Source organism: Oculina patagonica, chromosome 1, assembly GCF_052425735.1.
Source record: "Oculina patagonica isolate OP01 chromosome 1, crgOcupat, whole genome shotgun sequence".
Classification (NCBI taxonomy): domain Eukaryota; kingdom Metazoa; phylum Cnidaria; class Anthozoa; order Scleractinia; family Oculinidae; genus Oculina; species Oculina patagonica.
The window spans coordinates 32,316,081-32,334,569 of record NC_135758.1 but is presented as its reverse complement, the minus strand read 5'-3'; the positions used below and the strand labels follow the sequence as shown (position 1 = coordinate 32,334,569).

The following is an 18,489-nucleotide window of genomic DNA, read 5'->3' as shown; positions in this document are numbered from 1 at the left end:
TTTATCGGTCGGCTGGAAACATTTCTTTGAGCAAATTCGAAATTTTCGTGGGAATGATTATCCTAATTCACGACACAACAAATTTAATTTCAATTTGGCGGCCAAATACTGTTGAATTTCGATTGAATTTCGCCAAAAATGAACGCAGTAAATTTCTGAGAACTTGCACATCAAATTAAAATAGGTTTGAAGACGAAAAGCCTTGATTATTCAGTAAAAAGTCATATTTTTCTTCAATCATTTGGAGCTACATTGTTTTCCCACGCCGTGACACGCTTCAATGACGCTGTCTCATCTCGGGTAGAAGGGCTGTGAATTCTGCATGTAAAGGCGGGCTAGGTTTTATCCCTTCTAGCCGGTAACTCGGTTAGCCGGGGCACCCTCCCTCCATGTAAACAGGCCCTAAGCTGGCCCATGATTTCTTTGTTTACACTTTTAAACGGAAGCGGGTCGCTATGTTTGTTTCTGATTGGTTCTCAAGGTGTGCCATAAATAACGATGAGGTAGCCTCGATCTTGTGCTGGCATAGAAACTCGCAAGCGTTGCATACAAATTGGGTTGTCAAATATTCGAGCACTTTGTTTGAAAACTCTCGAAGCAGCTGTTCCATCGAATATAACACTCAAGAAATTTGAAGTTAGGAAACTTCACAGTAAAACGTTTTACCAATGTTCGCTTCATCATGGATTGTGGTGCGATTGATTCCATCGTGTGTATTTTAGCGAGGTAAGTGTCAGGGAGATATTTGATTTCGATTCTTGTTTCGGTGACTTTTTCAACGGAATCAAAGCCTCCTTAAGAGGTTTTTGCAAATGAATTTCTTTGAAAATAATTATAAACTGAGCGTTAAGGCGACACAGTAGTCTTTCAGACGTTTAGTTTCTACAACGTTCCAGAGTTTCCTGATGTCGTTTCCAGAGTTTCATACAGTTCACAGTGAGCTCATTATTAACTTTATTACTGAAGATTATATTTCAATATGGACGTCGCTAGCTGAACAAGACCACAGTTTGAATTTATAACGTTCCACAGCTTCAAAAACGACGCGCGAAGGATGGAAGAAAACAAAATGCGTGGACGATCGAGAGTTCGCGCGAGATTAAAATTTCTTACGAGAATTTTGTCGCTGTTTGCGTTTGTAAACACCTACGCGTAATTGATCGTCTTCACACATGCAGACGAGAAGTGTAGTTTCTAAAATTATCTTTGTCCTGTTTATTATCAGAGTATCTAAAGGAGTCTCCAACAAAGGCAGCCGGTGCAGAGTGGCGTAAATGTGACCTTCCAAAGTACTGAACTGTTGTGGAGAAGCTTCTTATGGAGACATGATTAAAGACAGGGCTTTAAATTCTCAATTTATTTGGATCTTGTGGCTTATTGTTTTCACTGCTGGTATGTGCACGTTAATAATCCGACTCAATTAATGAATAATTTAATAATGGAATTTTTTAAGAACACGCATACTTCCCTACAGTAAATAAAAAAAATTAAAACTTCCCCCTTCTCTAACCCTCCCATGCAATCAAGAGCACATTTGCATTTTTTTAAATAGTATATTTTTTTTTTGTGATGATCTGCCCCCAAGAATTTTCTGAGTATAGTTGCTATAAAGAAATGGTGTGATGCATCCTTGTTATTTCAACACTATACTGTTAAAATAATCCCGAAGTTAAAAAACGAAGTTACCAGTGAACCAGTCAAGGATGAAATCCTGGAAATTTTCCAAGATGAATAGGACTTCTGAAAAGGTTAAGTCCTGTTTTACTGTTTGGGATGTAACCGATGGGATTGAACTGCAGTTTCCATAGCATAAGGAAACTAGAAGTTTTACTAATCCCTGGTCCTGGATGGAAAGCTAATCCATGCCCATTCTCACGAGCCCAGGCTCACAAAATACAACAATACACAGAGCTGAAATAGTTAATGTATCAGTGATATTTGTGAATATTTTACTTGGAAATTGAGACTAACCCTGTACAGATGTATTTTTAGTCTTTTTTTTTTCAGTGGTCTTCAGGTTAATTTAAATCTCGACTGTTGAACTAATGTTAGTAATATACTTTTTTCAGGTTTGTACACTGTAGCTGGTCAGCAGTGTTCTTCCAATCCGTGCTACTTTAACGGAACTTGTACTGAGATCGGCAGTAATAACTACTCTTGTAACTGCCCCACTGGGTTTACAGGTGAGATAAGATACCGTATCTGCACTAGATCACTGAGATTGTTTCAAAAGTGACAAGTTACAAACCGACAGAAAGAGCTGCTTTTAATAGAATGGGTCCTCAAAAGTAATATATATGGGTTATTGACCAAGCGTGAGTTTAAGATGGCAGGATATTGGCCAAGTTCTTTTTTGCGTGTTTATGGACCGAGACGAAGTCGAGGTCCATAAACGCGCAAAAAAAGAACGAGGCCAATATCCTGCCTTCTTGACCGAACAAGCTTGGTCAATAAAGGATTTATTATATGACTTTTTTCGAGTACTGAAAAGGAAGCCAGTTGCATGCACATTCAATGGCGCACGCTTTCATTGGTTAATGAGTGACTGTCAAATTCTTGAATGAATCGAGACGAAGTAAAACGACGCGACAACAGCGAAATTCAACTCTTTTTAACCGTCAAAAGGATATTGAAATGGCTAAAATTGCGAATCAACGTTGAGTTTGAAGCCTTAAAACAAGAATGTCCATTCCATTTGGCCGCCAGCGTTTGATTATTGGACGTTTTGCAGAGTATTTGCTCGCTGCTGGCGCTTCAGAGTGGTGCTAACCTGCCGTCACGTTGACACGAGCTGAATATTGAAATTGTGATGTTGAGAGCGTTTGGGACTTATAAATTCACGGGAAAAGCCTGAACTTTCCTACTTATAAATTCACGGGAAAAGCCTGAACTTTCCTACATCATTGATTTAATTGTTCGACTCGACCTTATTCGACGTGAGCGTTAGAGGCTTCAGTGAAAAGATGTTTTGAAAGCTTTTAGTGCCTGGTTCGCCGTGCCGTCCGCTTTCTCCATCAAGATTTACACTCGCAAACGACATCTGACAAGTTTGTCGAATTCTTTATTCTTCAGGTATGTCACTGACTTCTCTCCCTTTTCCGCTGAACAAAACCTATATCATGTCTTCAGGTCGCTTTGCATTTTAATTTTTGTATTTATAGCTGGTTGTTGTGGCAAATAAAATTCACAAAACTTGTTAACATTTGTTGTTTAATTAGTTTGTTCTCGTTCGCTTGAAGACCTATTTCTTTGTAATAAGACTCTCTTTCGCTAGAAACAGGCAGAAAATATTTGTGTTGTTTCGGAAAATGGTTCCATAGCTAAAGTTTACGACGGAAAAGCTTTTTTTTAAAGCGTCGACAGAACTGAAAAGTTTTTTCGCTTGCGGGAACAGCGGGCGATCCCGAGCGGTCAAGATGGCTCCATCTTGACCGCTCGGGTAGCCAATCAGAGCACAGGATTCGTTTCATCTTGACCGCTCACGGAGCTAGTCATATAATAAGACTGTTTATTTCTTAATCCCTTACATACCTTTTTTTTCATGAAACAAAAATTTTTATATCTGGTATTATAATTTGTTAATTTTATTTATTTAAAAAATTTAATTGCCCTGATCTGAATATTATTCATTAACTCCCTGCCAAAATCTTGTCAAAAGGCAAATAACATTTTGTTAGCTCTTATCCTATCCTGACCTTCTCTCCCCCTGTCATTTTTCATAGTTTGTACTTTGAGTACATGAGTCAATCAAATTGTGATCTCAGTCAATAAACTATGTTAATTGAAAGTTTAAGGTAGACAGTTGCTTTAACATGTATGCTTGCTAAATGTACCATTCCCGTCATAACAGGAAAAAGATGCGAGGCTGTGATAAACATGTGCCATTTTAACCTGTGTCAGAACAATGCTGTGTGTCAAAGATTTCAGACTGGAGGCTATCAGTGCATTTGTCATGCTGGATTCACTGGTGGGTGGTATCACCTCAAAAGTGGTTGATTTATTTAAATTAGCTAAGCTGTTACACATTTCAGGAAATCAAAATTTATGTAAAATGTTTCTGTAGGCTGAAGCAACTGCAGTAGGTAGTTGCTACTGAATAACTCACCACCCACCCCACCCCAGATATCAATGGGACACTACATTGAAATCACTCACGGAGCATTTGTTTCTTTTTCCCATTTGTTTCATATCCACACTTACCCTAATGGAAGATTTTTTGGTTTGACTCACCCACCCACCAGTTAAGCTTCATAATTGCCCTTAGAGACTCCCCACCCCTCAGAATTTCTAATGACCTTCTATGGGGTGGGTATGAATATTTTCAGGAACTGCACATTCCACCATCCCACCCCACCCCCCCCCCCCATTTCTCAGTTTCTCAGATTGTTACCTAATTTTCCTAGGAATCCACTGTGAGACAAACATAAACGAGTGTAACCAGACAGCACTTCCCTGTCATAACGGCGGTACCTGTGTTGACAGTATCAACAGCTACAGCTGTCAGTGTCCACCTGGTTTCTCTGGACCGTACTGTAATGTGTCAGTTACCAAGTGTGATGGCAGCCCCTGTCTGAATGGTGCAACTTGTGTGGAAAATCTGTCAGGGTAAGCTACTAGCATGACTGGTGCAAAATTACATGTACCAGTATCTCCTGCTATCATAGGCCTGCAATGTGTGCAAAGAGCTTTCTGTACACACTATATGCCTGTGATGCTATATAACTATGTTACTGACATGCACCCAGTTTATGTGGCTTCAGAGCTTCTAGCTGGAAGAGCATCATACTGTTAACACAGAGATCATGGGTTTAAATTTCACTTAAGCCTGAATTTTTTCAGGATTATTTATTAGTTTCATTGCAAACCAAATGGTGATACATGTATGGTGGTCATTTCTTCACTTAATTTTATACCTGCTGCTTATTTGCAATTTTATTCATATATCGGTACATTAAATTAACTGTCTTGGATTTTTTTGTAACTAATAGATGATATAAATTATCAAAAAATGTGTCATGCTTGTTTTGGAAAGCATGCAGTTCCCTTCTTCAAACTGCTGTCTAGTGAAGGACTGCAACTTTAGGGAGTGTACCTCGCTATTAACCATTTCAACCTCTGTGATTAAAATTCAACTCATGTTTAATTATAACGTCTAAAATATTATTTCTTTCAGCTATACTTGCACTTGTGTCTCTGGCTTCACTGGTCTGAACTGTGAGCATAACATTGATGATTGCTCACTGAACCCTTGTCGAGCATTTGAGCAGTGTGTTGATGGGGTTAACAGTTATCAGTGTATATGTCCTGTTGGTAAAACTGGCCAATGGTGTGATGTTAATATTGATTACTGCTCGGGCCAGCCATGTTTAAATGGTGCAACATGCAAAAACCTTCAAGGTGAGATTTTGACTGTCAGAGTAGAAAGTGAGCTGTTAGAATGATTATACATGTAGACCAGTTTCATTTGTATTTTGCTTTGTCCCAGGTTTATAACCCTTAAACAACGAAAAGTACAAATCAAACTAGTTTGAAATCATTGTAACCTGAAATTCCAGTATGGAAAGAAATCTGTTGTGATCAATAGTGAAAATTGATATTTTGATATTAGACAACATTGGCACAATATACACATTTAATATTCCGTTGTCAAGAAAGTGACAAGAAAAATGTATCAAAAGAAGTTAGAGTCATCTGCTTATCAATACATATTGGCATTGCCAAGAGGCATTGGATGTGGAATTTTTTAATTAAATACACTGGTAAGTTTTAGAACTCGATGTATTTTGTGATGGACACTAAGTGTAGCTTTCACATTCCAGGTAACTATTCCTGCACATGTGCTTCAGGATTTGAAGGGCTGCACTGTGAAAATGACACTGATGAATGTGCCTCACAACCTTGTTTCAACGGTGGCTCGTGTAAGGACAAACTAAACGGCTTCACTTGTGATTGTCCTGCTGGTTTTATCGGCAGTCAGTGTGAAGCAAACATTGTCGAGTGTTTGTCCAACCCATGCCAAAACGACGGCACATGTGTAGAGAGCGTTGGTCTAGTCGGGTACACATGTTCTTGTCCAACAGGATTTCAAGGTAGGTTTTACATGTATATTTAGACTTGAGACAAAAGAGCTTTGAGTGGGTGTGAGGGGGGAAATTCACAATTCCCTCTATGAGACATGCCTGCAGGGAATTAAGGTAGTTGTATTCAACAAAACTTGTCCTAGAGTTGGCCGTGCTCAATACATCTAACATGATTCCCTGCAGGCATTTCTCATAGAGCGAATCGGAAATTGGTCAAGCTACAAAAGATTGGGATGAAAGTGTCTCAAATCCCACTTAGGTAACAGAAGTCAAAGCTGTACTCTTAGAATAATTGCAGAGTACCTGCAGGCTCTTATGCAAAAAATCTTGGGTGCCCAGCTTTTAAAAGCTTTTGTGATAGCAAATTCATACATGCCGCGCAAAGACAAAAGTAAGTCGCCTGTGGCACCCAGGCTCTGCTAGAACGCAGTTCTGCAAGTCATAAACATGTTAATCCTTGTCATCACAACCATCCATTTTAACCATTGCATCATGCCAATGAGCAAAATTTTTTGTTCGCTTTTTATTAATTTCTATGTCATTTTTTGGCCAATTAAGAACACCCTTGTTTTTCCTTGTAGGTCTTCACTGTGAATTCAGCAGTTCTTCTTGTCAACCAAGTCCATGTCAAAATAATGGCACGTGCACACTTCACAACAACAGATCAAACTGCACGTGCCAAGCCGGTTGGACCGGTCCTTACTGCAGCATCGATGTCAATGAATGCCGCGCATCACCATGTGGTAATCTAGGCACGTGCCACAATACGCCCGGTGCCTATTATTGCACGTGCTTAGCAGGGTTCACGGGTACACACTGTGATAAGCACGTGGATGAATGTCTTGATGAGCCCTGTCAGAATCAGGGTACCTGCGAGGATTTGGTCAATGGCTACCGGTGTACTTGTACCGCGAGCTTTTCTGGTAAAAACTGTGAGGTACCACTGAATGACTGTTCTGCGCAGCCGTGTAAGAACGGAGGGACGTGCCAGCTTGGTGGAAACGGGTTTAACTGCTTGTGTAAACCCGGTTATACCGGTTTGACCTGTGACGTCGACATCGACGAGTGCTCTTCCAATCCATGTTCAAATGGCGGCACATGTGTAGACAATGTGGATAGTTACTTGTGTCAGTGTGCTGATGGATATCGAGGGAGAACATGCGAAGTGCTGTTTGCCGTTAGCTTTCAGCGTGGGTCCTACCTTCCTGCTTTAAATTTTCCGCTCTTCCCGTCGGATTTGTTCTCATTTAAATTCCGGACCACTCTGCCAGATGGACTCTTATTCTACCAAGGAGCGGTAAGCAGAAAATGAACGGTTATCTTATTTAATCGTAACTGTTTATCGTGGATTTTTGCCAAAGTAAATTTTTCTTACTTCGATCTAGTTGTTTCTTATGTTGGTTTCTTCTTCTATCGTGTTTCTCCTGTTTTCGTCTGCTTTTGAGCGACCAAATTTTATCTTTCCTTGTGTGTCAAGCAAAAGACTATTTTGAGAGGTGCTGAAGTCAGAAGATGATATTCTGTACGCATATCCCAATTCTGTTTTGCCCGGATTTCATAAATTACAAGTAGATATAATTCTTTTTCGTTTCTTCCAGGACCTCACAAAGGAGCACCCAGATCATGTGATTCTAGAGCTAACAAACGGTTCAATTCGCCTGTCACTCAACACTGGCCTGGACACGGCAACGGCCAAGTTAGGCAGCGGACTCAACGACGGGGCCTGGCACCAGATAACCGTTCAAATATCTGGTTCCCAGGCTACTTTATACATCGATAAGGATACTTGTGGTGCGGTCTGCTCCTCAGTGGTCGTCTCTACATCCAGTGATGGCACCTCGCAGTTTTTCGGTCAACCTTACTTCGGAGGTGTTAGGAGGCTGGTCCCGCAGATAAAACATCAGCTTGTAACTGATGGCTCATTTGTGGGATGCATCAAGGTATTTATAGTAAGGCGGGAGTGCATTACTAAGGAGTGTCAGGTTCACGTGTTTAAACAAACTTAACTTGTCCTGTGCTTACCGTCTGATTAAAAGGGCTATGTCACGCAATTTAAGGCAATTTCGTCACTGGTCAGACAATTAACTGAAATATCACAATAACGGTTTAAAATTGTAGACGAACTCAAAAGAAACACAGAAAAGCCAAAAAGGGGCATGGATGGACAAAATTTCAAAAGATTAAAACGGATTGCGTTCGGGTAAACTTGAAAAACGTCGGCCCGACTTTTTTCAAGTTTATCTCAATTTTTATAAAAGTGTCATTTACAATGCTCGAAAATCATCCTAGTTTGTTATGTGACCGTGATTTTGCTAATAAAAGACTTTTGCTCTGCCAATTTGCGAAATGTACATAGTTTAGAAGTAGATAACGAAGTACTTAGACAGCCATTTAAGGATTGAATATACACTTACAGTTTTACTGTTATACTTTGTCAGTATTTGTAATAAAATCCTCACTGTCTTTGCAATTAATTCATCGTGCTAAAATAAAGTTATTCATTCATCAGTCTATTCGGGTCTTAAGGTTATACTTCCTCTCCATAACATACAGTTGAAAAACATCAATCGTTTGTTTTCTTTCTTTTTTAGGACTTTTTGTTCGGCAATGTGGATGTTGGTCTGCAGAATGTCTTTGCTCAGTCGTACTTAGTCTCCACCGGTTGCCAGAGACAGGACGTCTGTAGTAACCATGCATGTAAACATGGTGGCGCATGTGTAGATGAGTGGAGTCAGTACAGCTGTCGCTGTCCTCAAGGATTCGTGGGCTCATTTTGCGAGCATCAAATCACAGCCACGTTTGATAGTGATGATAATTCTGGTCTAAAGTTCACTTCTGCCGCCAACATTACCTCGTTTTCTTTGGAGTTTTCAATTGATCCTACAATGCCGAGCGGAGTCCTGGCGTTCACAACGGTATGTTGACATGGGGTTATAAAAGAAGGGGAACTGATAAAAAGTGGAAATTATCGGCTGTTTCTTGGGGTTGCGGATGGTACGATTACCAAGTGACATTAATGAAAGGATTCAAACGCAAATAAACAGTAACCAAACCACAGCACAGTCACTAACCAACAATAGTTTTCACAACAACAAGAAATGCCCTAATTATTTCAGAATATACATGTACGAGTATTATGATTCCAGTACTTGGCAAATATTTCTATAATCCACGTTGTTAACGTTTTATAATCAGTATAAGATGGGGTCGGTAAGAAGCTCTCGCAAAGTCTTACATGAATGGTTCGCTCAGGGCTTGAGACTAACCTTGCTATATAGCCCAGTGGCTAGTGTCACCTTTCACTAGCAAAAACCAATTTTCTACTAGCCAGAACTTTCAAGCATGGTTTTCTTTTTCTTTTTTTCATTTCCTTCTTTCCTTCTTTTCCGCTTGTCACCTGAGACAAGCAGATGACAAATGTGACAAAATCGGCCTTTCTTCGCGAACAGTAGAACATCATGCCCTCTCAACACGCTTTTTTGAAAGCGCCCATGTACGTGACCTCTCGTCCTCGTTGTTCATGCAACCTTATTTGATCACCGATCAGCGCTCCCAGGCAACTTATAATTGCCAGAAACAGTTTTCTTTCAAGTGTCACTTTCGTCATCAGAAAAGTCTAAACAAAGTTATCGTTTGTTCACTTTTTGGTAATTTTAGCATGTCCAAATCCTTTATATTCTGTCAGAGCCGATTTCAATTTGCGGTTTCGTTATTTCACAAAACTGCCTGAAGTTTTTACTAGCCATTTTGGCTAGTGAAAGCCCAAAACCGACTAGCCAAAACTTAATTTCTACTAGCCTATTGCTAGTTGGTTACCGTTAGTCTCGAGCCCTGCTGAGTCGCTACCCTTCTGGAGAACAATAGAACAAACAACAGGAAAAATTCCCCTAGCCCTCAAAACAATAGCAACTGCTGCAAAAGTAGAATTGCAAGCTTACGAGAGCTGCTACATTACTAATAAGATGTCTCAGTGAACGCTTGATTGATCTTTTGTAGTCTTTGCTTATGTCTACGGGTGCTCTTAAACTGGTACAGTACGGCAATGAACTCATAGTTTTGTGTCGTCTTGTCATAGATCCGGGAAAATAATTACAGAACTAGCCTGCAAGCATTCTACCCGCTCGAGAAACAGATGTTTCCTGAGCGAAGAGCAGAACAGAGCGGAGCCTTTCAAGCAAATGCATTCAATTTGTCAAGCAAAGAAATTATCCCCACTGGCTTTATAACTTAATGTATAGAGACCAGCAAGAAGAATTTGTATTTAACTTATGTCTAACTTGCATTTCAGTCATCGCAAGGAAATTTTGGTCTGGCCTTGGACAATGGACGTTTACGAGCAGCATACGTGAAGTCTTTCTTTGAAAGGAGTACCGATGTGATTGGTCAAAACCTCTCTGACGGTAGATGGCACAAATTACAAGTCAACGTCACTTCCGGAAACGTGGTGATTGGTGTAGACGTATTTCAAACTGTTCTGACTCCACCGAGAGGTTCCCAGGCCATCGCGGATCTTGATGTCACTTTGTACATGGGAGGTCTTTTGGGCCAGTTTACAGCTTTGGGGCTTGCTCTGAGCGGCAAATTAATAACGTTTAGCGGTTGTTCAAGAAGCGTCACAATAAATGGAAATGCTATTACGTTTGAAACTGCGCAGAGAAGTGGAAGTTTTCCTCTGCCGGAACCGAGCTGTAAGAAAGATGAGAACTGTGCACCAAGCTCCTGTAAAAATGGAGGAACGTGCGATGCCACGTGGACTGGGTTCAAGTGTGGCTGTTTGAATGATTTTGTTGGCAACCGTTGCCAAAATGGTAAGTGAAATACCCTGGTTGGAAAAATAAAAAAGTTAAATATCCGTCTCTTTACAGGGTTGCCACGGTCAGGGAAAAGTCAGGGAAAACGAAAATTTTTCAAGGTCAGGGAAAATCTTAGTTCTTGCCAAAGTCAGTGAAAAGTCAGGGAGTTCAAATTCCATGCGTTCAAAATCCCGTGAAAAACGTTAAGAGATCGAAAATGAAGAGAAGAATATCGATGGTCTGCAGAAGAAGCTGAAGCAAATGTAAAAGTGGATTTGGCATATTTGATAATTCGCCTAATGCAAGGCCAGTGAAAATTGTTTTGAGGTCAGGGAAAAGTCAGAGAATTTTTAGGGTTCTAATGAGTGGCAACCCTCTTTAGTTTACTAACAAGTATTAAGAGCCTTGCGAAAAGTTGTACCATTTTGGTGAACCAATAGGCCATTTCCGAGTTACCCTTTGCCTCTGTTTCAAAACGAGTCTACGTGCGAAACCATTCAAATGAAAATGAGTTTGATTTGCATGAAAATGGAAACTCATTTTCATATCAATGGTTTCGCACGTAGACTCGTTTTGAAACAGAGGCAAAGGGTAACTCGGAAATGGTCTATTCGTTGTGCAAGTCACTATCTGCTGATCTTTAGTGGTTATCGTCTCCCTTTCAGTCTCTGAGACGTCATTCCTATCAAACGATAGCCACGTTGAGCTGTCGCTGAACTCATCGCATTGGAGTTTTGGTCAGAGTGGATCCCTGTGGTTTAGGACTCGTGAAACGGAAGCTTTACTGATGTACGCTGGGCGGAAGCCTGGGGGAGGGAATACAGAATACCTTCTTCTTGACGTCACTTCCGGTCAGGCTAGATTTACTGCTGACCTTGGTTCAGGTATGATTCTTGTTCCAGCGTAACTCAGAAGTAACTGATCTGTAAGAAATTACATTCGGGTTTACTGCTCACGACATTTTTTTTATCTGACTGTCTTCGGAGTTGTTTTTCAATGAATACGACGAAATCATTATTACTGACAACTTGATACCAGTGGTAAAAGACCTATAAACTCTCAACGTAATTTTTTCCCGGGCATGGTCAAGGTTTATAAAGTTTGCCGTTCACCAGGCATAAAATTCAGGTTAAAGAACGGCTGACTGTTTTCATTTTGCCTTCTTCTTTTTTGTAAACCATTAAATATTGTTAGTTATTGTCCAGTTGGTGAGAGCGCTCGCCTCCCACCAATGAGGTCCGCTTTCGATTCCCGGTCCTGGCGTCATATGTGGTTTGAGTTTGTTGTTAGTTCTCGTCCTTGCTCCGAGGGTTTTTCCCCGGGTTTTTTGTGGTTTTCCTCCCACCACAAAAACCAACTCTTTCAGATTCCAATTCGATCCAGAATACACCGCCCCATGAGCTTCTAGCTCTAAATACTACCGTGTCTAAATATACAAAATAAAGGAAACTTTGTAAAAAAAAAAACACAGGTTAAGCACGAGCCAGTTAGCAGGCACTGTGCGAATGCGTGTAACCAGTGCCAGGGTCAACTTAACTGACAACACTTAATTTATCCAATTGAATTGATACCGGTTACAGTTCTAATCCAATTAATTTGCCACAACTAAGCATTGTCGCGCATTTCAGGCTCGAGTGCGGTGTTGATCAATAGACCCGTGTCGGATGGTGACTGGCATCACGTGACCTGGACCCGAAGATACAAGCACATTACACTCACATTAGATGGCACGTCCACGGGACAGGCGGACCTGCCTGGAGCAGACACAGAGTTCAGTGCTGCCCAGGATCCTGTGATTTCTATTGATATCGGGGGGCTCCCGGCTGGTGTAACACAGGCCAAAGGTAAACTGCTCTTTGCAATTTTTGAAAGTTGTTTAAGTTATGGCAGCGTTTACTATCATGCCCTTGTCAGAGAAGTAAAGAGAGTAGAGAGTAGTTTTTCTTCGAATTTAAGTGGTTATTTGGTTATCGCTTAACGACCCGAGACTTGGATTTTATATTTACACTTATAACTACCAAGGAGTACCAGGGGCTTTTTTTCTTGCGCTCAGGAGACTTGATAAACCTTTGACCGGAGCAAACATTGCGCGAGAAAAGCCTTTGGCGCCCAGGGTAACTTCTAACAGAAACATTCATATAATTGTGCCATATTTCTTACTACAGAAAGAGTAATACTTTGTGTTTTTTCTATTGTAGGTCTTACAGCACCAAAGACTTTCAAGGGATGTATTAAGGATATCAAGTTTAACTCACGCCGGGTTCACTATCTGTCACCCAACTCTCAAGAGGGCCTTGACGTCAATAAGAAACATGTAACAGTAGGTTGTCATGGAAACTCGACCTGCTCACCCAACCCTTGCCCAGCGCACAGTGTCTGCGTGCCATCGTGGGATGGTTTCAACTGCACTTGTGACCCGGGTTGGACGGGCGACAAATGCGATATTCGAATTCCGGACTGCACGGTAAATAACTGCACGAACGGCGCAACGTGTGTCAATGTTACGCACGGTTTTAGGTGCATGTGCGCCCAGGGATATACTGGTCGGTATTGCGAGAGCAGGGTATTTTATTGCCAGTCCACACCCTGCAGGTAAAGCGCCACGTGTCATGAAATATCAGGAGGATACAGGTGTGCCTGTGCCGTGGGATTCACCGGAAAAGACTGCGAGTCTGATATCGATGAATGTGCAAGCGGTCCATGTAAAAACAACGGAACGTGTAATGATTTGACAGGTGGCTACTCCTGCCTGTGTCCTGCAGGTTTTACTGGCAGAGACTGCGGAGTTAACGTGGATGAGTGCTCGCCGAATCCCTGTTTTAACCGAGGAACGTGTCTTGATTTAATAGCCAACTATAGTTGTAGTTGTGCGTTGGGTTACACTGGCAGAAACTGCGAAACTGATATCGACGAGTGTTCTCCAAATCCATGCAAAAACCAGGCGACCTGCATGGATGATGTGGGCAACTACAGCTGTGTGTGCACCTCAGGTTACTCCGGTAGGAATTGTAATGTGGACATTAATGAATGCTCTCCAAACCCGTGCTTGAACATCGCCACTTGTGATGATTTAGTTGGAAATTACAGCTGTCGTTGTACAGTAGGTTATACAGGGAAGAACTGCGAAGTTAACATTGATGATTGTTCTCCAAATCCCTGCTTGAACCAAGGCACATGTTCAGACCTTGTGGGAAATTACACCTGTAGTTGTCCAGTGGGTTACAGTGGGAAAAACTGTGAAACTGACATCGACCAATGTTCTCCTAATCCGTGCTTAAATCAGGCTACTTGCACAGATGGCAGTGGGAACTACAGTTGCACATGTGTTGCGGGTTTTACTGGCCGGAATTGTGAAGTCGATATTGACGAGTGTTCTCCAAATCCATGCCAAAACAACGCAACATGTGTCGATAAAACTGGTAACTATACTTGCAATTGCCCCTCAGGTTTTTCTGGCAGAAACTGCGAGACGAACATCGATGATTGTTCTCCAAATCCGTGTTTAAATAATGGTGTATGCGAGGATCTGATTGGCAATTACAGCTGTAAATGCTCGCAAGGATATACAGGACGGAACTGTGGAACAAACATAAAAGAATGTTCTTCGAATCCATGCTTTAACAACGCTACATGCAATGATTTAGTTGGCAACTACAGCTGCCATTGTTCAGTCGGTTTTGCGGGGAGAAATTGTGAAGTTAACATCAATGAGTGTTCTCCAAACCCTTGCTTGAACCAAGGAACTTGTTATGACCTAATTGGAAACTATAGCTGTAGTTGTCCCATTGGATTTACTGGAAGAAATTGTGAAGTTGACATTAATGAATGTGCCTCTAGGCCTTGTAAGAACAATGCAACATGTAGCGACCTTACAGCCAACTACAGCTGTCGATGTCTTCCGGGTTTCACAGGGAGAAACTGTGAAACTAATATTGACGAATGTGCTTCAAGCCCCTGTGGGAGTCACGGTACATGTACTGATCTTATTGGAAACTACACCTGCAATTGTATTTTGGGATATAGTGGCCGAAATTGTGGAGTAGATATCAATGAATGCGCTCCAAATCCCTGTTTAAATCATGCTACGTGCCTTGACCTGATTGGTAACTACAGCTGCAACTGCACAACGGGTTACACCGGCCGAAACTGTGAAGTAGACATTAATGAATGTTCTTCAAATCCCTGTTTAAATCATGGTACATGTTCTGATCTTGTTGGAAACTACACCTGCAATTGTATTTCGGGTTACACCGGCAGAAATTGTGAGGTGGATATCAATGAATGTTCGTCAAATCCCTGTTTAAATCATGGTACATGCTCGGATCTTGTTGGAAACTACAGCTGTAAGTGTATAACGGGTTACACCGGCAGAAACTGCGAAGAAGACATTAATGAATGCTCCTCAAATCCTTGTTCAAATCACGGTACATGCTCTGATTTAATTGGAAATTACAGCTGCAACTGCAGCTTGGGTTACACCGGGCGAAACTGTGAAACAGACATTAATGAATGCTCCCCTAATCAGTGCTTGAACAATGCTACGTGCACAGATTTGGTAGGGAACTACTCCTGTAGCTGTTCGTTAGGTTTCACAGGACGAAACTGTGAAGTGGAACTCAACGAATGTTCATCTGACCCATGTAAGAACCAAGGAACTTGTATTGATCTTATAGCAGCATACACCTGTAATTGTGTTACGGGTTTTACTGGTAAAGACTGTGAAACAGACGTAAACGAATGCTCTCCTAACCCATGTCAAAATGGCGCTGCATGTGATGATCTTGTAGGGAATTATAGCTGTCGGTGTCCATTGGGTTTTACTGGTAGAAATTGTGAAGTTGACATCGATGAATGTGCTTCTGGGCCTTGCAAGAACAGCGCAACATGCACAGACCTTACAGCCAACTACAGTTGTCAATGTGTTTCGGGTTTCACAGGAAGAAATTGTAATATTGATATTGATGAGTGTTCTTCAGATCCTTGCAAACACAACGGAACGTGTACAGACTTGATTGCAAGCTACAGTTGTGCTTGTGTACAGGGATACACGGGGAGAAACTGTGAAACCAATATAGATGAGTGCGCGTTAAAGCCGTGTAAACACGGTGCTACATGTGTGGACGGCGTCGCGAATTACACGTGTAACTGTGCCATTGGTTACTCGGGAAGAAATTGCGAGGTGGATATAGATGAATGCGCAACACTCCCCTGCAAGAATGGAGCTAGCTGCACTGATCTTGTTGGAGATTTCTCTTGCAACTGTTTGCCAGGCTATACAGGAAAAAACTGTCAAACTAATATTGACGAGTGTGATTCCAGCCCTTGTAAGCACGGTGCTACCTGCCAAGACGCAATCAACAATTACACGTGCATTTGTGTTCCCGGATTTACAGGAAGGCGATGTGAAATTAACATTGATGATTGTTCTTCAGTGCCTTGCCGTCACGGTGGAATTTGCTCTGATGACGTGAACAACTATCACTGTGACTGCGAAGGGACTGGGTTCAATGGTTCACAATGTGAACTTGACATTGATGAGTGCGCCTCGACTCCGTGCGTTCACGGCGCTTGCAACAACACCGTGGGCTCATATTTCTGTGACTGCTCGGGGTCTGGGTACAGTGGAACTCATTGTGAAGTTGACGTAGATGAATGCGTCACATTATCGACGCCGTGTTTTAACGGTGGAACGTGTCGAAACAACGACGGTTCTTACCAGTGCTCGTGCGTGGCTGGTTATGGCGGGAAAACCTGTGAAGTGAACATCGACGAATGCGCCAGTGACCCGTGCATTCATAATGGCCGATGCGTCGATCTCGTGAATGGCTTCTACTGCAGCTGTACTGGGACAGGGTATTACGGATTTCGCTGTGATATCAACGTAGACGAATGCACAAGTGGTGAACACGCATGTCAAAATGGCGCCGAGTGCGTGGATAATAACGGTGGTTACAACTGCACATGCGCACCTGGTTACACTGGAGTGTTGTGCGAGCGCAAGTTACCGATCGTGGTCGAACCCACGGCGTCTGCGCGCCAACAAAACAAACAAATGGAACTCGGATTGTCGATAGGATTCGTGCTGCTTGTGGCGTTGGTGGCGGCCGTGTTGTTGTTCTTGTACCGCAAGAAACAAATGAGTAAAATGAGCGGCAGGTATTACCCGTCTGACGAGGAGTTCAAGGGTGGTGCCTATCCCATGACGCAACTGGAGAAGGACGAACGACTCATCTAGAGCTTTAATTTACGCAGAGCAACAGTCCTTCCTCTCCTTCGTGTACCACATTGAAGTGTAAAGGAGAAAATGAGAGAGTAGTACATACCGCGTCGAAGCTAGCCCCGCAGCCGTTATTTGGTTCGTCACGCACAACGTCGTTCCCAGGGTCTCTCGCTCCTCGCCCCCAGAGCGTAAGAAGAGAAAATCCTGGGAACAAAGTTGCGTCACGCAATGCTTCTCTCCAGGTAAAAAGCGTTGCGTGACCCAAATAGCGGCAGCGAAAGAGACAGTAGCAGTGGGACTTTTTCGTAATGTAAGGGTTGCTTACCATTGACGCGTAATTTTTACGCGCGTACGGACGCAACTTTAACTGACTTTCGACGCCTTGCGTCTAAACCACGTTGAAACTTTTCCGCAGACACAAGCCGTGTATTCATTTCCGCTGTTTTGTCTTATGCAAGGAAAGCCAGTCAACCACACGTTCGTAGCATGTAAATATTTCGCAACAGCGTAAGCAACCTTACAGGCCTTGTAGAAGACAAATAAATAAATTACCTCCGTATATTTTTGTAAAGAGAGTATAGGACAATGTACATAATCCCTGCGTTGTATCAAACGTATAGTCGCAACTTAATATATCAAACGGCCACAAATATTGTAATATAATAATAGATTCGACTGCTTCATCCACAAAATTGTAAAACTCTCTGGACTTTGTACGCGTTGCGTGCCGAACTTGTGAATCTCATCAACTAATATATAAATACTAGGAAATTATTTTGATAATTTAACTTTTCCGATATCTGTTTCCTTTTAGAGACAGCTGTGTAAAAAGATTTTTTATTCGTGTTTATTTTTAAGCTTGTAAATAAGCGCATTTTATACCAACGGCATGTTTTGTTTCTTTTATCGTTTATATTTTTTATATTTTTATTTTGGTACCGAAATTTTTAGCAATAAATTAAACTGTAGTATATATAAACTATCTAGTGAAATTTGTATGATATTCGGAAAGCGAGTCAATAAACACATCTCGATTGTTTAATAGACTTGTCTCGTAATTGATGCTCCCGTGCCAAGTTCGAAATGTGAATTCTCCTAAGTAGTTACCACACATGTTTTAACCTGTTACTTATGAGGGTTTGGTGGTTCATCCCCAAGTAGTTGGCAATTTTAGGCCTTGTGTTCACACTTGGTGCCTGGGCATGGTGCCGAGTACGATTCTTGCTGGGCACTAATGTGAACATACCATTTTTTCAAGTTCCCATGCCATAATTCGGGCACGGTGCCGAGTACTCGGACACTTAATGGTACTTTGGTTTTCTGTGTGTGAACACGATGATATTTTTTGCCGGTGCCCAGATACTAGTGGTCGAAAGGTTGAAGTTCAATTAAAAGT

At 41.7% G+C, this 18,489-nt stretch overlaps 1 protein-coding gene across 1 annotated transcript; it reads left to right on the top strand.

The window, feature by feature from the left end:
* Positions 1 to 533: 533 nt before the first annotated feature.
* LOC144664462 (uncharacterized) lies at positions 534 to 18,135 on the top strand. Its single transcript, XM_078525594.1, is given in 14 exon segments — positions 534 to 726; positions 1,237 to 1,392; positions 2,070 to 2,183; positions 3,851 to 3,967; positions 4,404 to 4,605; positions 5,174 to 5,397; positions 5,820 to 6,089; positions 6,662 to 7,377; positions 7,679 to 8,020; positions 8,672 to 8,995; positions 10,369 to 10,888; positions 11,539 to 11,757; positions 12,502 to 12,717; positions 13,072 to 18,135. Coding segments are annotated over 13 exon segments (7,368 nt in total). The 5' UTR covers positions 534 to 726; positions 1,237 to 1,325; the 3' UTR covers positions 17,109 to 18,135.
* The last annotated feature ends 354 nt before the right edge of the window (positions 18,136 to 18,489 follow it).